A 23,542-nucleotide genomic window follows, 5' to 3' on the forward strand; every position below is an offset into this window, starting at 1 on the left:
TGCATAAAATTATATATGGCATTTTAAAAACAACCTATTTCTAAAATATCAGTAATTCAGGCCAATTGGGATTTCCACAGGAGATAAATTGACATTAATATCCTTTTTATGAAGAAAAGGTCTCCCTTAAGAACATTACAACTATGTTATTAAGAAATGCTACAACATACTTTAAAAATCAAAATGGTGAAACATATGTATTAGGATATTCTTTTATGGGTACCAGCCCTATAGCAGCATTTCATATGGTGACTTTAATCTAGTTAACTAGATTTCCAAGTGACTTGGGTTTTTATTTTCTAGAAATACCTATCACATGTATAGTTTTGTTAAGAATTTAAATTTCCATCATAAGTGAGAACCTATCATACTGATAATGTAAAGATATAAGAAATAAAGTACTTGGATATCCTAGTACTTTATTAGAAATATATCTACTAACTCCACAGAAAAAAGTTTTACATGTAAGCAAAATACTAAAATTTTCTGATTTGGGAGAAATGAAATAAAATACAGTGAATGGTTTTCTCTTCTTCTCTAACTGTAAAAATCCCTTTTGCCTTTTTATTTGACCCGTCTATTCATGCAGTTTAATGAACCCTCGAAATAATTTACATGTCTTTATACAGAATTCACATCTACATCAGTAAATGGCCAGTCCTTTTATATTTTCAGTGCCTTATCAAAATATGGGTAACAAAGTTTTTCATTCTATGAGGCAGGAAGATGTTTCCTAAGTACTTCTTTGGATGATGAGGATATAGTATCTGGGAAGGACACCTCAAATTCTATTAGAAGGTCACCACGTTGCTCAGGATTTTTTGGAAACGGTAGCCCATATCCGATAATTCTTCGCCTCATTCCAGGTTTCACAATATCATTTATTGTCATAGGTATGGTTCTTCCATCCATTGTTGGCACATTAAATGAGCAGCCACACAATGCCTAAAATGGACCAAATAAAATTAACAAATTTCAAAACGTAAAAGTCTAATCAAAAATATTACCAGCTGTAAAGGACGATACCTCTAAGGCAAATTTTTAACCTCCAAAAGAATATCAATAATTATAAGACTTTTTCCACATTAGAAAGTCCCTTCAGGACACATATAATCAGACATTTTACAAAAGAAGGAAAGGAGAAGGGGAAGGAAAAGAAAAGGAAAAACGGAGGAAAGAATGTTTTTCACATTGACCTGGAATGAAATGGATTGTTTGAGGCTGCTATTACAACATTCAAGATGCAGGGGTGGAATGGGAGAAGAGAAGAGGGAGAAATTCAGGACTAGAAAGAATAAGATAGGAGCAACTACAAACTTCTCTGGAGGGAAAATGTTAGGACAAGAAATATACTTAATGTTTTAGTCAATAAATATTTACTGAGTACCTACTATATGCCATATATTCCTGTTAGAGGCTGAGCACATAGGGACCATGCACACAGACCCCACCTCAAGGAACGCACAAAGAATTCAGAAGCAAACTAGTAATTATACTACAGTATAATGTTGGCACAGAAGTATGTGCAGAAGTCTTTTGTGAGAGAAAGGGCACCCAACCTACCCCCTTAGCTTCAGGGGGTAAGTTTGGGGTAAGCATTGGACCAGTAGCAGGTGTTGAGGTAGAGTGAGGAACAGCAGTGTTCCATAGAGTACAGCTCAGACAATGACACAGAGGTATACAAGATAATAATACATCAAACTTAGGGAAATGCATATACATTGAGGGTTAGAAATCAGATTAAAAACAACCTTTTATTTTAAGATAAAGAGTTTAGACATTATGGTAGATGCTATGTGGAGTCATTTAAGAATTTTAAGCAGGGAACTGATATGGCCTTATTTGCAGGATTACAATCCAATTTGAGAAATAGTGCCTAAAAATAGAACAAATACGAACTAATGTATTAAAGCAGTACCCTCATAAATTATTTTGTCTTTTAATACTTTTTTTGTTATATAATTATTAACCCAAGTTAACAATTTTGGAAAAATTCTATACATGGACTAAGGTGATGAGATTAGTGCAGATCTCATAAACCATACTTGTAAAAAACAGAGTAGAGTTAATCCAGACTAGGCCTCATAGTATATAATTCACTTAAAATTGTGATTTAAATTGTTAGTATAAATAACTAAACTTAGAAAGTATAATCTTATCCATAAATGAGGTATAATAGTGGTACTACCTCAGAAGGTTCTTATGATAATTTTAAAAATAATGTGTAGTAAACATAAAATTAATGTTAGCTATTATTTAGATAAATGCCCTAAGATCACATACATAATTCTGTTTGGTTTCAGAATCCTATGTCCTACCAACTTACCTCTCGTAAACTAATTCTAGCAGTATAAATTATATTTGATCCATCCCTTTTGAATTTTGGGTGATCTTTATCTTTAATGACAAAAACAATGTCTGCTGGAATACTAGTTGGTGTTTCATCTCCTTCCCTTGGAAAAGTAATTTTGGTACCTTCTTTCCACCCTTTTTTTATCTCGATGGTAAGAATTTTGTCCTCTGTTCGATAACTCCTTCCATCAGGGTTTAACCTTTTTCGAGAAATCTTCATCCGTTTGGTACAACCACTATATATTTCTTCAAGTGATACTCTAAGTTCATGAATAACTGGAGGATCTTGTTTGAGGCGGGATGGCCCCACAGAATTCCTGTCTCTTGGATATCCATTCATGCTGAATCCAAAGGCGCTAAAAGGATCTCCATCTACTTCCATTTCATCAGAATCTCTACCACCACCCATCCGTCTTCCAAAGAAAATTTCAAAGGGGTTGGAACCTCCGAAAAATGCTGCAAATGTGGCATGAGGATCGCCATGAAAGGTGTACCGGAAGGTACCTCCTTGTCCATCAGTACCTCCTGCCCCTCCTTTCAACCCTAAATGAAGAGATAAGCATGATTAGAAAAATGCTTACAACTCTTGAAAGTTAAACTTTCAACAACTGTATTACTAATAAACTTTGGCTAACTTAGGTTGCTATTAATATTGGCCAGAAATGCCATTATAACTGAATGCAGAACAGCTACATAACTTCCAATCATTCCACCCTAAGTTAAATTTTTATCTTTCAAATTCTTCTTCCAAACCCCATCTTTTTTTTTTTAAACTGGTTTGTTTGTTTTTTTTAAAAACTTCATTTTTTAAAAATTAATTTATTTTATTTTTATTTATTTTTGGCTGCGTTGGGTCTTTGTTGCTGCAGGTGGGCCCTCTCTAGTTGTGGCGAGCAGGGGCTATTTTTCATTGCGCTGGCTTCTCTTGTTGCGGAGCATGGACTTCAGAGCGCAGACTCAGTAGTTGTGGCGCACGGGCTTAGTTGCTCCGCGGCACGTGGGACCCTCCCAAACCAGGGCTCGAACCCGTGTGCCCTGCACTGGCAGGCGGATTCTTAACCGCTGCGCCACCAGGGAAGCCCCAAACCTCATCTTTAATGATAAATTATTCCTGAGTCTTTGTTCCACAGGTAAAAAGAAAATAAATAAAAATCGGGAACCTCTTATCTCATAAGCTACTGGATTGATAACCTAAAGTATATAAATTTAAATTTTTAAAAGATGTCGTTCAAGGGGTGGGGGAGGGAAGAATTGGGAATTCGGGATTAGCAGATGCAAACTAGTATATATAGGATGGATAAACAACAAGGTCCTACTGTATAGCACAGGGAACTGTATTCAATATCCTGTGATAAGCCATAATGGAAAAGAATATAAAAAAGAATATATATATATATAACTGAATTACTTTGCTGTATAGCAGAAATTAACACAACATTGTAAATCAACTATACTTCAATAAAATAGAAAAATAATAATATTAAAAAATAAAAGATGTCAATTGAAAGGTCTTCAGGAATCAATGCAAAATATGTAACCTAAATCTTTGAGTACCATTATAATCAGTGAGCACAAATCAATAATATAAAATACCGTATTTATACTAACTATCTGTATTTCAGATCACCTTTCACTGTTTAAGAATTAAATAGAACTCATTTGTGGCAGAAAGGGAAAAAATTCTAATAACAGAAAACCCTATGAAAAAAAATTTTAGACACTAAAATTGTTATCCTATCCTAGATAACGAAATTCTTTATCTAGGCATACCACGTGATAGCATTAATTTCAACAGCATGTGAAAAGACTGAAATCATGAGCTGTGAACTCTTTTGACATGTAGGGCCTTTGGGCTGGCTATTTCTGTCTATTATGGTCAACCTTCAGACCCCAAGATAGTGACCCTTTGATCCTCTTTTTTAAGCTCAACTAAGTAATAAGTAGCTCACAAGAGATTACATATTTGAAGTAGCATTTTCTACTACAGACTGAAGGAAGATTCTACTGAAACCCACAGAACAACAGTATAGTGATCTTTTAAGGGATCAATACTGACAAGGATTTATATCATTACAGTATCAGCAAAGTTTCTGAATAAGCCTTATGGGCATTCCTGACCAAGGAAACAAGCAGGAAAAGAATATAAAAATTATGAAACTGTAAAGAAAAAGTCAAGCGAATTAAACTAAGAGATTCCAATATATTCAAGCAGTGACCAATTTGAGGGCAAGAAATACATTTTATTCATTTTTGCATTGCTCATGCATACAGGTCTGAAAATGAGAGGTGCTCATGTTTATTCATTTATTTAAATTTATTTATTTATTTTTGGCTGTGTTGGGTCTTCGTTTCTGTGTGAGGGCTTTCTCTAGTTGCGGCGAATGGGGGCCACTCTTCATCGGGTGCGCGGGCCTCTCACTATCGCGGCCTCTCTTGTTGTGGAGCACAGGCTCCAGATGCGCAGGCTCAGTAGTTGTGGCTCACGGGCCCAGTTGCTGCGTGGCATGTGGGATCCTCGCAGACCAGAGCTCGAACCCATGCCCCCCACATTGGCAGGCAGACTCTCAACCACTGTGCCACCAGGGAAGCCCCGCTCATGTTTATTGAATAAAGGGAATGAACTAATTCTTAAAGCCTCCAAAATTAAACTTTAAAGTGTATTTTGAGTGTCAAGATATTTGAGAAAAGGCAGAAGCAAAAACAACATAAAGTATAATCACACATACACATATATGAGAAATTTAATAATAAAAAATTCTACTGAAGTCACTCAGCATGATTTCACAGAGCTTTACGTGTCTTATTCTATTTGGCAACTTCCACTAAAAGGTATACATATACTCTACTTCATCCAACAGTGTCAGATGATGTTTAAATTTTTACCTTCATCCGTGAATAGAAATCTGGAGACACAAAAAGAAATCTAACAATTTGAAAATTGTCAATATATGTATTGGATGATATATCCAAATAGCACTCACGGATATGCCTTGTAGAACCAGAATGACAAGTACAAGCAGGACAAGAACTTTTAACACACAGCTCATCCAAAACTTCTTTTTATAAATTTTAGTGGTATAGTTATAACTCCAAATGTTAAAAAAAGCTAATGGCAGATTTTAAAAAAATGATATATATATATATCATATAACTCAAGGTCATTACCAATGTGATTAAACCAATGCTAAATTATTTCAATCACTTCATCTTTCATCCCACAAATAGAGTATAATAATTTAACAGAGTTAATAAAGTAAATTGAGTGAATTAGCCTGCCCAATCTAACCCTCTACAAGACAAAATCTAAATGTTTTGGACCTATAATGGATTCATGAAAAGAAAGAACAACATTTTCAGTTATTACATCATGGGTTTGGCTTTTCTCTAAAAGCCCTTCCTTCCTCTGCCAAAAATGGTAACTCAATCAGGATTACAGAGTCCCTGAGAAGATTCACACACTGTCTGAAGTGACGTTTATCAAAGCTAACAGCCAACAATGCAGCTTTGACACTAAACAGTCAACTACGTATCCTCTATGACTGAGAAAAATCCTACCAAAATTCACACCAATACAACATGAATTATTATGCAAGTATCACTTGCATTGCCTGGCACTTGAATTGTAACAAGCCTGTCATCAACTACAGAGTCAACTCTTTACTACATACATTCTGACTGCTCATGGAAAATTTTAATATTCAGCTAGATTCCCTCTGCTATCCAAAATTTTTTCTAGACATAATCATCACTTGTGTGAGCAAGAAATGCACCCCAGAGTCAACATTTACGTATGCTGTACCGACAGCTATTATTTAAAAAACAACCAATCAACCAATTTGCAATCCAGAAACAATTATGTGTCTGGGAGACTATCCATAACAATGATATCCGTTAGTTAGTTGATTAAAAGTTTATCAAAAGCAGCAGCATTGGAGAAGAATTAGGATTTCAAAGAAAAAAAATTATAGGACTTTAAAAACTTTCTTTAAGGAGATCTAATATGTGAGAACCCAGATTTATAAAAAATACTTACAGAGTTAACTAGCATAATGAAATTTTTAGACAGCTTTGATTCATAAAAATACAATTTACTCATTTAAAAGAATATATAGTAAATAAATTCAGTTGATTAACTATATGAAGAACAGAAGTTGCAAGCTAGTATAAAGATTAATATACTAAACACAAATTTGATCATATAAATACTACCTTTCAATATTTAAGTTATTGAGTAAAACATAAACAATAAAAAAAGAAGGCATAAGGAAAAAGAAATGTTAGAAAACTAGACTACTATGAAAATGTGTTATTGAAAATCTTTTTTTTTTTTTAAGTCTTTTAATATAAACTTCTGTTGACATCACGGAACAATTCAGAACTAAACCTAAAACTTTACGGGAGAGACTGGATCAAAATCCAATTTTCAATTTCTGTAGTTCTATGTTTTTTGTTTCAAATAATTCAACTATGGAGAAACGTCTCTATATGGAAAAATAGTTTTATTTATTACATACAATAAAATTAACCCATTGTAAATATACAGTAGTTTTAGTGAAGTTGTAGAATTGTGCAACCATCACTACAATCCAGTTATAAAACATTTCCATCAACCCAAAGAGTTCTTTCATTTCTATTCGTAGTTAATCCCTGCTCCCACCTCTAGCCCTAGGCAACCACTGATCTGCTATCTTTCTCTATACATCTGCCTTATCCATGCATTTCATATAAATGGAGTAACAGAATATGTAGTCATTTACATCTGACTTTTTTAGCATAGTTCATGAGGTTATTCCATGTTTTATTAAATCAGTCCTTTTAATTGCTAAGTAGTATTTGTGTGTGTGTGTGTGTATATACATATACAACACACTTTATCCATTCACTAAAAGATGATACTTTCGGATTTTTTCATTTGGGGCCATCACAAATGGTGCTGCTGTGAACACTCACGTACATGTCTTTCTATGGACCTATATTTTCATTTCTCTTTTACAGATTCCTAGGAGTGGAAATGCTGGGTCATATGATACTTTCAAAACATCTCTATTTTTATTCAACCTTTAAAAAACTCAGAATTTAAAATTGTGGATATTAGAGGGGCTTCCCTGGTGGCTCACTGGTTAGGAGTCCGCATGCCAATGCAGGGGACACGGGTTCAATGCCTGGTCCGGGAATATCCCACATGCTGCGGAGCAACTAAGCCCGTGCGTCACAAATACTGAGCCTGCGCCCTGGAGCCCAAGAGCCACAACCACTGAGCCCGTGTGCCGCAACTACTGAAGCCCGCACGCCTAGAGCTGGTGCTCCGCAACAAGAGAAGCGACCACAGTGAGAAGCCTGAGCACCGCAACGAAGAGGAGCCCCTGCTCTCCGCAACTAGAGAAAGCCCGCGAGCACCAACAAAGACCCAACGCAACCAAATAAATGAATTAAAAAAACAAACAAACAAACAAAAACTACAACCAAGTAGATATAAAAAAAAAATTGTGGGCATTAGAGATTTTCAAAACACAAATATACTGGGATCACTGGTTCTGGTAGGTCCTAAATATATAAATTAGCATGTTCAACTCATACAATTCTCAGTTCACGGTTCCTTATTTCCACAGTCTCAGGCCTTGCAAAAGAATGCAATAATTGGGGGAAAAAAGTATATCAGGTAAATTAGTAATGGCCCCACAGTCCTAAAATTATTGTTATGTTACTCCTAGAGAAACACATAGGGCTATGGAACCAGGCCTGCCGGCACAAACAGATCAATGACAGGCAAAGACAAAAAGTATTTTCCCACATTTTAACAGTATACGTAACGAGGTATTTTAAATAAAGGATAAGTAAATATAATGCTTTTCTGTAAAGGAAGATAATTTCTAAAACATAATCGAATAACTTTCATTTAACTGTATTTTAAAGTAACATAACTAGAGAATTATATTTCTGAATAATATATTTCAATGCTTTAAAAAACTTATTCTTCCCTATTACCTCTATTGCTTATATCAATTACCTGAGTCAAGAACAAAAAAAGATTTGGGGTACACAGATGATCCTGTTTTAGTCTTTTTAAAATTCACTCACTGGTGATGCTCAGTAAAAATCAAACTGGAGAAATATCACCCAAGAAAAACACTATTAAGAGGTAATATTAAGCCAAGAAAAATGTATCATTTGGTGACTTGAAAATTCTGCAAATATCCTTAGTAAACACTGAATCTTATGGTTTAGTTATAGACAGATTTGAGCTATTTGTGAGATGGGGATTAAATCAGTGGATATTTGCTTTTTCATGGGAATTTATTGTGTTACTCCATGTTTGTAGATTTCTTTACAAAATTACAAAATAACTTCTTCAGAAAGAGTAGTATATGGTTAGTAGTATCTCAGAATCCTGCTTAGGTTTTGAGAAGAACCAAATCATAGTATTTTGAGCAGTATGGCCATAAGGAACCAACAGGATTGAACTGCCCACTATTTGCTTTTTTCAGTATTTACTTTGTAAGAACCTGATACTGCAGGTCCTCATCACACCAAAACTGGCAGCAGAAACTGCAATTTGGGGCAACTCAGATCAAAAACAAAGAACAACAACAAAAAACCCTCTACACAATCACCCTGCTTATCTAAATTTAATGTTTTAACTCAAAATAAGCAGTCGCTACTTCACTATACTTTAGGATATATTTCTAATTAGGAAAATTTAACATTAAATGCAATAAAGGAAGCAAAAAACCCGAGAAAAGTTTTCATAACTACAATGATTTAAAAAAAACATCTGGGGAGAAAAATTAGTAATAAAACAACTTAGTCCTGATATAAAACGTTGAAAATCCCAGAACCTGTAGAAATTAAAGTGTTGTTGTTAAATTAGCGATTTAAAATAGTCTTACTTTATAGCTACATTTATATGGAGATGATGGATAAACACTTTAAAATCCAGAATGATAAAAGGATAATCTTCAATTATTCCCATTTACTGTATTCAACTAGTTTCTGATCTCACAATCCAAGAAACAAAAGTGTGGCAGGGAGAGGAAAGGGAAGTTATCATGCCTTCCTCTATACCTAGATAGTAAAATTTTAAAAGAAATAATGTTACCTTAAAGTAAATCAATAATTGTTCTAACTAGGTGGCCATTTTAGGTCAAAAAATTATATTTCTGAGATCTCATTTTCTTGGCACACAATTACTGTTTACAATTAAGCTAAAAACTTGTTCTGGTATTTTATGACATCAGGAAAATTCTTTCCTCTCCAGGCAGAATGCCAAAAACAACTACAGCTAAATGCCTGGGCCTTCGGCTTCTCAGAGAGACGATTCTGTCCTGTTTAATTTAAACTAGCTTTGCCATAAGAAAGGCAAAACACTTCTTTTGTTTTTGTGAATAAAATATAAACTACCCAGAATTTGAACTGCCAATCTTAAGATTTTAAATGACTAAAGAATCTTTATTGGTTCTGACAGAAAATTCTTTAGAAAACAAAACAGGTTGCATAAGACTTTTGACACAATTTCTTAATGAGTATGGGAATTTAAGGTTTCTTTTCAAACATAATGTTAACATTATAAATCTAATGGTAGAATATACATATTACAAAATGTCAAAATTCATAAAAAGGCAAACAAATACATTTCATTCATAGCTATATAACATTCATTCATATGATCAGAGATGAAATCTTGTTTTCATCCATTATTTGTCTTTCTACTTTTGAAATGTCAGAGAATTTAATTTAATAACCAGAAGGCTGAGAGAGAAAAAAGAGAGACAGAGCTGGAGAAACAGAAAGAGGTACACTGAATACTTACCTTCCTCCCCAAACTGATCATATATTTCTCTCTTTTTAGGATCACTCAATACTTCATAAGCTTCTGCGACCTCTTTAAATTTTTCCTCTGCCTGAGGAGATTTGTTCTTGTCCGGATGAAATCTGAGGGCTTGTTTTCGGTAAGCCTTTTTAATATCTTCATCTGAAGCTCCTTTTTCAATTCCCAAAATGCAATAATAGTCTTTCCCCATTTCGAATGCCTTGAAATGAACTTAGATTCCCTTTGTGAAAGAAAACAGCGTCCCCAGTCTTAGCAATACAATGATTCTAAGAAAAATAAACCAAGCTGGGTATTTTAAAAGTTAAAGCAAATCAGCAATTCTGCTTTGCTGTCTTAAGGCAGCAAGCAGACAGTGTCTCTGTATTTAATGCCTTCCCCAACAGCTCACTTACAGATAAATATACACTACACAGGAGACAGCCTCCTTCTAGATCCTCCCATTTTCACTACGTGTCTCTGTACTTTCTAGAACAGCAAATGCTACAGGACGTCACTTCCCCAGCTGCCTCTAGTCAAAGTATTGAGCTAGGTTTTCTCCTCCTCCACGATTAACTATTCATTTTCCTTCTGGCTCTACCATTTTTATGTCCTTTTTAAGAGGCCAAGTGGATTAAGAAACCAATATTTCAGCACAGAATGTCCTAACTACACATTTATTTACTCCATTCTAGGTAAAAAAGCAACAAAAAAATCATTATAGCCATTAAGTATCTTACCATTAAAATAAGTTAAAGTTATTATACAAATAAAAATACTTATTTTAGGTATATTAATTTCAACTTCAAGTTATTCAAATGTAAGATATACAATACTAAAATATGGTTTGTTTAAATTAAAATTGTCAAATAATTTGTGTCATTTTCAAAATTCCTAGGGTCTATCAATCAGAAATGCCAGGAATTTGGCACTGTAAAAGTCTACATGTCATAAATATCAAAAGCAAGGTTTTAAAGTCAGTAAAGGACTTAAATATGACTTTAGCTGATGATTTTAACTTTTTTTTTTGTAGTATACAAGAGTTAATAGTTCAGGCAAACTAATAACTTCTGAAAGCTTCATATCTGATTTTAGTTACTTCAACTAAAACAGAATGAGATCTGCCCTCCCCACTCCTAGGGTCACTATTTAAAGAATTTTTGTCCTGCTTCAGGAATGATAGGAGAAAGTATCAGGTTACAGACAGTAAAAACTCATGTTTCTTTTAAGACTTTAACTGGATCAGCTTAAAATCTGGATATGCTATTTATGAGGCATAATATGAGAGATATTTTTTCTTTTACAAACACACTTTCCCGGGCTTCCCTGGTGGCGCAGTGGTTGAGAGTCCGCCTGCCGATGCAGGGGACACGGGTTCGTGCCCCGGTCCGGGAAGATCCCACATGCCGCGGAGCGGCTGGACCCGTGAGCCATGGCCGCTGAGCCTGCGCGTCCGGAGTCTGTGCTCCGCAACGGGAGAGGCCACAACAGTGAGAGGCCCGCATACCGCAAAAAAACAAAAAAAACAAACAAAAAACTCCTCACAGTTTCCCTAATTATAAATATAAATGCTAACTGAAGATTTTGGAAAACACAGAAAGAAAAAAGAATAAAATAAAAACCTTCCTGGGCTTCCCTGGTGGCGCAGTGGTTAAGAACCTGCCTACCAATGCAGGGGACACGGGTTTGAGCCCTGGTCCAGGAAAACCCCACATGCAGCAGAGCAGCTAAGCCCGTGTGCCACAACTACTGAGCCTGCGCTCTATAGCCCGCGAGCCACAGCTACTGAGCCCGTATGCCACAACTACTGAAGCCTGCGTGCCTAGAGCCCGTGTTCTGCAACAAGAGAAGCCACCACATTGAGAAGCCCGTGCATCGCAATGAGGAGTAGCCCCCACTTGCCACAACTAGAGAAAGCCTGAGCGCAGCAACGAAGACCCAGCACAGCCAAAAATAAATAAATAAATAAATAAATAAATAACAAAACAAAACCTTCCTATCATACCACTTTAGGTAATCCCTGCTAAATGTTAGTGTGACATAAAAAAATGTCAAAAGAATTGTACAGAGCACTGTATTGAATATCTTAAGTCTGTAAAATTAAAAGAAAACAGAACAGTTATGAGAAAAAGTAAATGTACCTGTATGTTTAGAGTATAAAGAAAGGGTGATGATCACGTTAACCTTTAAAAATATGGGAACACCTACTCTATACACCAATCAGCCTTACATTAATGATTCAGCAATTCTTTCATAATGTTCCTCTTTGTCCATTTTGACAGCTAGGATTTACTATTTCTCAAAACTCTAGAAACACCTTGGTATAGAAAGGTATCGTATTTATCTAGCCTACTTACAGGTTACAGAGGTTTGCCAGCTATTCAGCAAATATTTTAAGTCCCACCAAGGAATAGTCAATGTCAAAAGATAAACTTTCAAATCCAGAAAACTTAAGGAAAAATGCTAATATCCAAAGTCACCTTAAGACTGCTTTTTAAAAAAGCATATTGCAAGTTGGAATCCAGTGCAATGATCAGCATTGAGAGTAGAGTAAAAATATAATAAAAATCATCTATTCTAGAATTAATTTCCAAGAGAGTTCCTTTAAATATTTATTACCAAAGAACACTGGTATAGTAATATGAAAATTCTGAATTGTTCTGGTGGGTAATGCTGGGAACTAAAAAAAAACAGATTCTTATCTGATTCAATCATTTTCAGAGAGCTAGAAATATTATCAGGACTTGACATATTAACTGATTTCAGAACCCAAAGGCTAGATCTTTCACATTTCTGAAAAATGCATTACATGTTAACAAATGGAAAGAAATCTGGCTCTTCACACATAGAGAATGGTGATAAAGGATTTTCATATTTTTTCAAATATCATAAGCACACAAAGGGATTATAGTAGTAGTGTTGAAATGCAAGAATTCCCCTCAACTTGGAAATTCCAAGTTAATAAGGAAGAAATTATAATTTTAAGACTTTAAATAGTAAAATAATCTAGCTAGGTTTTGGTAAAATAATCTAGCTAGTTTTGGTAAAATGAGCAGTGTAAATAACTCTTTCAAACATTTAGGAATGGTTATTTAAATGATTTTAGAAGCACTGTAAATATCATACCTGGAAATTTCTTAGGAAATAATTCAAAGAAAAAATTATATATACAAATATACCCATTGCAATTACACGCAATAGGGTAATGGATCAATGTGGTCATTATTACACTCCATAGTACTTGAGAGACATTTTACTCTTACATACACTTAAAAGTTGAAAATCCATTACACAATCACTTTACATTCAATCTTCTTCATCCAAGTTTGTTTGAGATGAGATGAATGTGGGTTGTTTTTTTTGGGGGGATGGGGGGCGCAAGAGCAATTGTCACCCCTGTAAATAATTATCATGACAAAAATAGTGTGTAAAGCAAAGAGTAATGGCAGCCTGTAGGGAAAATGGAGCAGAGATGTAAGCAAAGCTCATCTAATAAGTGTGCTTTTAAAAGTAAAAATAAAAACAAAACCAAAAAAATTACATAATAAGTCTATTTGAAACAGTTTAAAAATCACATAAATCAGTGCTTATTTAATTTTATAGGTATGTGTATGTGTGGCAGAAAATTTGAAGAGAACAAAAACTAACGAGTTAGGAACACCCTGTTTTTTTCTTTAATTTCTTTAAGGCTGCTATATTTTTAACAAGGATATGAAATTAGTGTTTGTATTTTTTAATTTTTATTACTCAAACATAGATGAGATTATTCCATGAAAACACAATTCTCTTCCCTTTATTAAAAGAAAATTACAAAGAGTGAGATTCTTCTTTTTAATGCTTACAGTTTACAAGGTCAAGTTCTCATGCTGGGGTAGAGGTGGTTCATCTCTGAGGGACAAGTTACAAAAGTTACAATGTATTTTAAAGAAATGATTTTAATTTTTTCAATAAAATCATAAAACTTAAGTATGTTTATTATTTTGTTTATAAAAGTTAATAGCAACAAAACTTTTGTGCTTAATAATATATTTGAGGGAAGTGTATCACTCTCTTTTAGGGAGTCGAGGGCCAGAATTAAGTAAATATTCTAATGACATTACATTTTATTTTTAATAACTTTAATAAAACGTCCTTATTTGGGATATTATGCTTTAATAAGTACAGAGAAATTATTTTTACAGAAGTATGTGTCCTTTCTGATTTTATCACCACGGTTTAAATATTAAACATGTTTAGAGAATGAGAGCTAAAGATAATAGTATTTTAACTACAAAAAAACCCCCTGGGGCTTCCTTGGTGGCGCAGTGGTTGAGAGTCTGCCTGCCGATGCAGAGGACACGGGTTCGTGCCCCGGTCTGGGAGGATCCCACATGCCGCGGAGCGGCTGGGCCCGTGAGCCATGGCCGCTGAGCCTGCACGTCCGGAGCCGGTGCTCCGCAACGGGAGAGGCCACAACAGTGAGACGCCCGCGTACCGCAAAAAAAAACCCCAACAAACCCTGAAAGTATATAACTAGTCATTCAACTGATACCATCTTCACCTTCTACTTTGGCTTTATTCACAGACAATAAAAAAGTAAGTTTTATTTCTTCAATTCACAAATCATTTCTCAATTTACAAGAAAATTAGTACAGAGAAAGACAGTAAGCCTTCTAGAGTCTCAGAAGAAATTACTATTAAAATTTAGATCATCACTGCAATACTTGAATACAAATGATTTCTAATAGTTTACCGATGTTCCTGCTGAAAACTTTTTCTGTCAATATTTAGTTAACTCGGTACATTCAGAACTGAAATTTCTCATTTAGTATTAATATTAGTAACTTATGACTTCCATTCCCTGATACTTCTTATCCAAGAATAAGCAAACTGAGGCTCTTTTATACCTTGTTAACAGTGCTTGAGATATTTGAATAGTGGTTATAAAATCTGCTAAGGTTTATCAGGGAATATTGACAGTGTAGTAGGTAAAAGCACAGACTTTGGAGACAGACTGCCTGTATTAGAATCCTGGCAACACCACTTACTAGTTGTGTGGCCTTGGACTTAACCGTTCTGTGCCTCAGTTTCCTTATCTGTCCAATGGGATTAACATTAACACCTACTTTGCAGGGCTGTTATGAGGATTAAATGAGATAAATGTGTGATGCACTTAAATGTGGATAGTGCAGTCCATGCAAGTGTTAGCTACTGTAATGATAACAATGATTTCATCATATGAACTAGAAGAATTTTTTCCTGGAAAAATGATTACTATACCATATGTATAACAAAATGCCCTTATTTACAAGCATACACATCCACTCACAGAAAAGCTATCCAACTAAGAAGAATTGTCTTTTTCCAAATATTCCAGTTATTTTCTACTTACTCATCTTGACTCTCGTTAAATTTAGAATCATTAAGACATCATATAGGTAGCATCCATTGTATTCAAATGCAGTGTATTTCAAATACCGTACCAAGACAGTGTGGTATTGGTGAAAGAACAATAGATCAGGAAAGGCAAAAAGGTCAATAAAACAGAATAGGGAGCCCAGAAATAGACTCATATAAGTATAGTTAACTGATCTCTGACAAAAGAATGAAGGCAATATAATAGAGAAAAAATAGTGTTTGAACAACTGGACATCCACTTGCAAAGAAATGAATCTAGATACAGACTTTATACCCTTCACAAAAAATTAACTCAAAATGGATCACAGACGTAAACGTAAAATGCAAATGATAAAACTCCTAGAACATAGGAAAAAATCTAGATGACCTTGGGTTTGGCAATGTTTTTAAAATATGATACCAAAGGAACAATTCATGAAAGAAAGAATTCATACGCTGGATTTCATTAAAATTACAATTTTCTGTTGACAAAGGCACTGTCAAAAGAATGAAAAGGCAAGCCACAGACTGGAAGAAAATATTTCAAAAGACATATCTGGTAAAGGACTGTTATCCAAAATACATAAAGAACTCCAAAACTCAACAATAAGAAAACAAACAACTCAGTTAAAAAATGGGTTAACATTTTTTAGACCTTAACAGACACCTCACCAAAGAAGATATACAGACGGCAAATAAGCATATGAAAAGATGCTCCACAGTGTATGTCATCAGGGAAATGCATATTAAAACAATAAGATACCATAACACACCTACTAGAATGGCCAAAATCCAGAACACTGGCAATACCAAATGCTGGCGTAGAGCAACAGGAACTCTCTTTCATTGATGACAGGAATGTCTTCCACTTTGGAAGAAAGTTTGGTGATTTCTTACAAAAAATACATCCATCATGTGGTCTGGTAATCGTGCTTCTTGGTATTTACACAAAGGAGTTGAAAACCAATATCCACACAAAAACCTGCACATGAATGTTTATAGCAGCTTTATTCATAATTGCCAAAACTTGGAAGCAACCAAGATGTCCTTCAGTAGGTGAATAGATAAACTGTGGTAAAATCCCATTCAGGCAATGGAACACTATTCAGCACTAAACAGAAATGAGTTTAAAAAATAATAATTTTTTTAAAAAATTAATTAATTAATTTATGGCTGTGTTGGGTCTTCGTTTCTGTGCAAAGGCTTTCTCTAGTTGTGGCAAGTGGGGGCCACTCTTCATCGCACGCGCAGGCTCAGTAATTGTGGCTCACGGGCCCAGTTGCTCCGCGGCATGTGGGATCTTCCCAGACCAGGGCTCGAACCCGTGTCCCCTGCATTGGCAGGCAGAAAAAAATAATAAATTTAAAAACAAGAAAATAAAAAGAAATGAGCTATCAAGCCATATAAAAACATGGAGGAAACTTAAATAAATGCATACTATTTGTGAAAGAAGCCAGTGTGAAAAGACTACATACTATGTAACATTTTGGAAAGGCAAAACTATGGAGACAATAAAAAGATCACTGGTTGCCAGGGGTTAGTGGAAAGGGAAGGATCAATAGGTGGAGTACAGAGGATTTTAAGGTAGTGAAACTACTCAATATAATACTGAATGGTAGGCAAATGTCATTATATATTTGTCCAAACCCATAGAATATACAACTCCAAGAGTGAAACCTAATGTAAATTACGGACTCTGGGTGATAATAATGTATCAATATAAGTTCATCGTTCCATCTAGTGGGAGATGTTGATAATGGGGGGGGGCTATGCATGTTTAGAAGCAGGAGGTTTATGGGAAATCTTTGTACCTTCCACTCAATTGTGCTGTGATCATAAAACTGATCGAAAAAATAAAGCCTATTTGTCAATTTAAAAATAAATGGATAAAAAGTTGTGTTTATATTTTTAAAATATATATCTTTGATTTGAGAGTCAGAAAATCCCTCCAGCCTTGATTTCTGTTGCTGCCACATATACCTCAATCATACTATATTACTTGAAAGATGCCTAGGGAAAACTATTATTTATCACTGAATCTTCAATTCCTACTAGTGGACTAGCATAAAGGGGCTACAAATGTCTAAAGTATAAGTTAAATAATAAATAAAGACCTAAGAATTTCAATGCTTGGTTCCTAATCTCAGCTCTGCCATTTAGTAGGTAATTTAGGCAAATCATTTAATTTCTTTGAATTCCTATCTCACAAATGTTATTGTGAGAATCAAATAATATGCATGAAAGCACTAAAATTTATATAATGACATATACATATAAGTTGTTTTCATTATTTTAAGCTATACAAACTATTCTGCTACCACTTGAAGGTCTATTGACCAATCATCTCTCTTTACTGAAGAAATTTTACTTGGTATAAAGCATTAGAGTAACTACCAGAATCACCCCCAAAGGACTCAGGCATCCTCTAAGATCATGCCCCTTGCCATGTTCCCTTTTCAGACCTTCATCACTGAATTTTAGTCTCTTAGTATTAAAAAAATAACTGTGGGGCTTCCCTGGTGGCGCAGTGGTTGAGAGTCTGCCTGCCGATGCAGGGGACACAGGTACGTGCCCCGGTCCGGGAGGATCCCACATGCCGCGGAGCGGCTGGGCCCGTGAGCCATGGCCGCTGAGCCTGCGCTCCGCAACGGGAGAGGCCACAACAGTGAGAGGCCCGCGTACCGCAAACAACAACAACAACAACAAAACTGTGCTATGTCTTCTCTGTAATAATAACAGTTATATATTAGTTTACAGTTTATCAAACACTTCCGTATGCTTTCTCATATGTAATCTATATATATGCACACACATCTGATATTGAAAGTAGTGATAAGATTTCAAAGAGCTTTTCAATGGCTAGCAATTTAATAATGAGTTAAGATATTTTTTGTTTAATTTTTTTTTTAAATTTACTTATTTATTTTTGGCTGTGTTGAGTCTTTCTTGCTGCGTGCAGGCTCTCTCTAGTTGCGGTAAGCGGGGGCTGCTCTTCGTTGTGGTGTGCGGGCTTCTCCTTGTGGTGGCTTCTCTTGTTGTGGAGCACGGGCTCTAGGCGCACGTACTTCAGTAGTTGTGGCACGTGAGTTCAGTAGTTATGGCTCATGGGCTCTAGAGCTCAGGCTCAGTAGCTGCGGCACATGGGCTTAGTTGCTCCGTGGCATGTGGGATCTTCCCGGACCAGGGCTTGAACCTGTGTCCCCTGCACTGGCAGGCAGATTCTTAACCATTGCACCACCAGGGAAGCCCGAGTTAAGATATTTTAAACAATACTTAAATAGACATTGTTCCAATATTAACATAAGGAGTACTACCAGGCTGGTGTCCTAATATTTGGCCTGCGTTTTAGATAATACCTAAATGATTACATATAATCAAACTATGGCCATCTAATAATAGAATATATTTTACCTCTACATTTTATACTTTCCTAAAACTCCTTCCAGCACTGAGGAATCATTATCATAGATTTCTTATAGCAAATTGCTTGACTGCTAGTTTGGAACTTAGATTCTATATTCTCATTCCTGTGGAAAGGCTTCAAATTTTGAGCATAAGTTATAAAACCTAAAAAATTTGTCATGGTTACAAATGCAACTTTAACTTTAGGGGAAAAAATTAAAAATTTTTGAAAAGATTCATTTCTTATTCCATCCACATTACAAAACAGAAAAAGCAAACTTAAGGCAAGTGTCTTTAAGTCATTAAATGCCATCTACTTAAAATTAAACTGTTCTGGAAACCCTGTCTTTTTTCTTAACAATAAATGTCCTTCTTTGGGTAACTACAGTAATTTGGGCTTGAATTTGGAATTAGGCAGTCAATAATAGCATGTGAGCGCCCATCTTATAGTATCTGATGGGTGCTACAAAACTTGTTTTAAAAGATGGCTATGACCATAGGGAACATTCTCCATTAATAAAGTATCTCAATCATTCAGCAAATGTTTACTGAGTGCATACTATGTGCTATAAACTAGACAGACAACATCCTTGCTCTCATTCAACTCATATTCTGGTGGGATAAGACAACCAATAAACAGGTTAAAAAATAAATAATAAAATTTCAGATAATTTGAAGTACCTTAAAGAAAAATTTTAAATGTTGCTAAGACAGAGATGGAAAGTGACTACTTTAGCCAGGGTGGTCAGGGAAGCCCTCTCTTTTTAGCTCCCTTTTAAAAATTATACTAAAAATTTGGCACTAGGGTAGGTAGTTATTTTGGCTAGAGGAAAAGAAGAAAGTCTGGGTATCATACTTTAAAAAATATAATGCTTTCAGAAAAGCAAATGGGCCGGTAAGGAGTTCTTAATGACCTCTTTGATTCTATTATCAAGAGATGTATTCAGCTCTCATCATCTTTTCCATTTATTCCCATTCCCCATGTACAAATGTGTACATATCCCTTCAAATCTATAGCTGACAATCAAATTAATTTGATACAAAGACAGTAAACAATTAAAGGCCAAATACGTGTTATGTAACTATTATAGGAGTAAAGGGACCATTGAGGCAGAGAGGAAAGAGCATCAAACTTGGAATGAGAGGATTTGGTTCCAGTATTCTTAGTTTTGCTACTCAGCGTTTATACAAAGTTCTGGAAAAATCAGGTATTATTCCCTTATTCTCCAAAATGAATAACATCATCCACCTCATTAGACTGACATATAGAATGAGACAATATGGAAAGGGCTTTACGAAAAGTAAAATACTATACAAATGTTAATTATATGCTCATTTTGGGCAGAGTGGTGGGGATGGGAAAGGTTTCAGAAAAAAAAAAAAGTGAGGATCTTGAAAGATTGATACAATTTAGAAAGAAAGAGAGGAAGGGGGAGGGTTTGTGATTTGGACCAAGAACTCAAAGCCCAGAAGCAAAAAGCATAAAATCATTTGATACAGCAAAAAGAGTGGTCAGATTAAATCGTATGATTTAGGAAGCTGACAGATAAAAGTTACGGTCAGATTGCTGAAAGTTTTGAATGTCACTTTTCTACTTAATGACTGCTCGTTCACGTTCTTCAAAAAGTGCTAACTTGTTAGGTCTTTGAAATAAACTTTATTCAAAAGCTTGCTTCATTTCTTAAGTGCCAATTTACTTTGAAGCTAGTGAAATTACTTTTTTAGTTGTCTTAGTAAGCTAGTGAAATTAATTCTCTTATTAAGGTAAAAAATTTCATTAATATTTGTAAGCTTCCAAGAGCACCAGTAAAAGATGTCGAACTAACCTAAAAAATTGATAGGAAGAAGAGCTTTATCAATCATAATTCGCCTTGGAATACTGTCTATACCGCCTAAATTTCCCAGTACTTTAATCACTATAGTTATATTAGTAATTCCCAAGTTTTCAAGTTTTGATTCTGTCACTGCTTTTTTTTTTTCTTGTGCCAGTCTTCTAACTCTATGTATTTTATTTTTACTTATTTATTTAAAATTTTTGGTGTACTATATGTGTACCTCAAATTTATTAATTTATGGCTGCATTGGGTCTTCGTTGCTGCACACGGGCTTTCTCTAGTTGTGGTGAGCGGGGGCTACTCTTTGTTGCGGTGCACAGGCTTTTCACTGAGGTGGCTTCTCTTGTTGCGGAGCACGAGCTCTAGGCTTCAGTAGTTGTGGCACGCAGGCTCAGTAGTTGTGGCACACAGGCTTAGTTGCTCCACGGCATTTGGGATCTTCCCGGACCAGGGATCGAACCCATGTCCCCTGCATTGTGGGGACTGCTCTTCATTGCAGTGCATGGGCTTCTCATTTCTCATTCCGGTGGCTTCTCTTGTTGTGGAGCATGGGCTCTTGGCACACAGGCTCAGTAGTTGTGGGGTGTGGGCTCAGTAGTTGTGGCGCACGGGCTTAGTTGCTCCAAGGCATGTAGGAGCTTCCCAGACCAGGGCTTGAACCTGTGTCCCCTGCATTGGTAGGTGGATTCTTAACCACTGCGCCACCAGGGAAGTCCTTCATTGCTTGATTTTACAATACTTTTCCTGGCACAAAGCACTATAATAGAATTTACACATTCAATTTGACCAATTTAACAGTATTTACCAAAAAAAAGATTTAAAATAATATTAAAACAAATTTTTAAAGTACATGCCTTTAAAATAAATAAAATAAAACTGCTTTAATCATTTTATAAAAAATACTAGAGTTATCTGGAGATACCCAGGCATAAGAAATATTTTCTGCTTTTTAAAAAAGCATTTCCTTTTTGGGGAGTGTAGAACTGATTTTATTCTGTGGTGATATTAAAAAGTTTCCTAATAAAATAGCCCAATAATAACTTGCCCTTCTTTCTAACCCTCTTTTATAAGAAGTTACTGAAAAGCTTACCACAGGACTAATGAATATACAGTGAGCTAATCTCATACTTTCCTAACATTTTAGAATTAAAGTGTTCTGGGACTTCCCTGGTGGTCCAGTGGTTGGGACTCCGCACTTCTACTGCAGGGGGTGTGGGTTCAATCCCTGGTGGGGGAACTGGGATCCTGCATGCCACGTAGTGTGGCCCCCCCGCAAAATTTTTTTTAATTAAAAAAAAAAGAATTAAAGTGTTCTGTACAATATTTTTCAATATTGAATCAGAAAGCCAAAAGAAACTATAGAGTTTCTAGGTCACTTTAAATAGGTGTTGTAAATTGGTATTTGATTATGTTGAAAGATCACATAACTTAGAGTAGTGCTGTCCAGCAGCAAGCTACAAATAAAGTGAGCTGCAAATGCAAGCCACATGTGTTACTGAAACATTTTTATAATCCACATTTTAATAAAAGAAATGTGAAATTTTAATAATGTATATATTTAACTCAATAAATCTAAGATATCATATACTGCAACATGTAGTCAATAAAAAATTATCAATAAGATATATTTTACAATTCTTTTTTTTGTACTAAGTCTTCAGAATCCAGTGTGAATTTTACACTTACACAACATCTCAGTTCAGACAGCCACATTTCAGGCACTTACCTTCATGTGGCTAGTGACTACTGTATTAGACAGTGTAGATCTAGAGGTTCCTTCCGATTCCCAGTGCTATGATCCAACTTTTCAGAAACCTTAACCTATAAACTTAAGTATATCATACATACACATCTCTGACATGCATATTTAGGGAAAACCAAATCTTAACAGATGAATATTAAAGAAAAGTTCATTTCTGGGAATTCCCTGGTTGTCCAGTAGTTCGGACTCCATGCTTAGGTAACTAAGATCCCACAAGCCATGCTGCATGGCCAAAAATAAAATAAAATTTGGGCTTCCCTGGTGGCGCAGTGGTTGAGAGTCCACCTGCCGATGCAGGGAACGTGGGTTCGTGCCCCGGTCCGGGAGGATCCCACATGCCACGGAGTGGCTGGGCCCGTGAGCCATGGCCGCTGAGCCTGCGCGTCCGGAGCCTGTGCTCCGCAATGGGAGAGGCCACAGCAGTGAGAGGCCCACGTACCGCAAAAAAATTAAAAAAATAATAAAATATTTAAAAAGTTCATTTTTACTCATAAAATAGTATTCCAGTGCTGACTTCAGCTGTACATATAATTGGCATAATACAGAGATTAGTATGGCCCCTGCCCAAGGATAACACGCAAATTCGTGAAGCATTATATATTTTTAAAAAGATAGAGGGAATTCCCTGGCAGTCCAGTGGTTAGGACTCCAAGTTCTCACTGCTGAGGGCCCAGGTTCAATCCCTGGTTGGGGAAGTAGGATCCCACAAGTTGCGGGGCGCGGCTAAAAAAAAAAAGATAAATATGTGAGGTGATGGATGTTTCAATTAGAGGGGAGAAGTCCTTTCACAGTGTACACATATATCAAATTTTCACAATGTACACTTTAAATATCTTACAGTATTGTCAATTATATCTCAGTAAAGTTGAAAAACAAAACATCCCATCTTTCATCTGCAAAAAAAGGACTTTTTGTGAGGACTTTTTCAAAGTAATACTTTACTTTTAGGGTAAAGTAGTGGGGATGGTTCTATTTACACATGCTCACTCAGTATATGCTTTCACAGTGTTG

At 35.6% G+C, this 23,542-nt stretch overlaps 1 protein-coding gene and 1 pseudogene across 2 annotated transcripts in view; one reads left to right on the top strand and one right to left on the bottom strand.

Annotated features, from left to right (window-relative positions):
• Positions 1-647: 647 nt before the first annotated feature.
• DNAJB4 (DnaJ heat shock protein family (Hsp40) member B4) overlaps positions 648-23,542 on the bottom strand; it is a 40,039-nt gene continuing 17,144 nt past the window's right edge. For both annotated transcript variants that reach the window (XM_029229598.1, XM_029229597.1), the window contains exons 3-5: positions 10,160-10,400; positions 2,327-2,895; positions 648-945 (exon numbers count right to left, since the gene is read on the bottom strand). In XM_029229598.1, coding sequence (XP_029085431.1) covers positions 712-945; positions 2,327-2,895; positions 10,160-10,370 — 1,014 coding nt within the window. In that variant the 5' untranslated portion in view covers positions 10,371-10,400 and the 3' untranslated portion in view covers positions 648-711. The remainder of the gene's footprint in view (positions 946-2,326; positions 2,896-10,159; positions 10,401-23,542) is intronic.
• Positions 23,040-23,136, top strand: LOC114900089 (annotated as a pseudogene).

Source organism: Monodon monoceros, unplaced genomic scaffold, assembly GCF_005190385.1.
Source record: "Monodon monoceros isolate NGI ecotype Baffin Bay Population unplaced genomic scaffold, NGI_Narwhal_1 Super_Scaffold_18, whole genome shotgun sequence".
In the NCBI taxonomy this organism is placed as follows: domain Eukaryota; kingdom Metazoa; phylum Chordata; class Mammalia; order Artiodactyla; family Monodontidae; genus Monodon; species Monodon monoceros.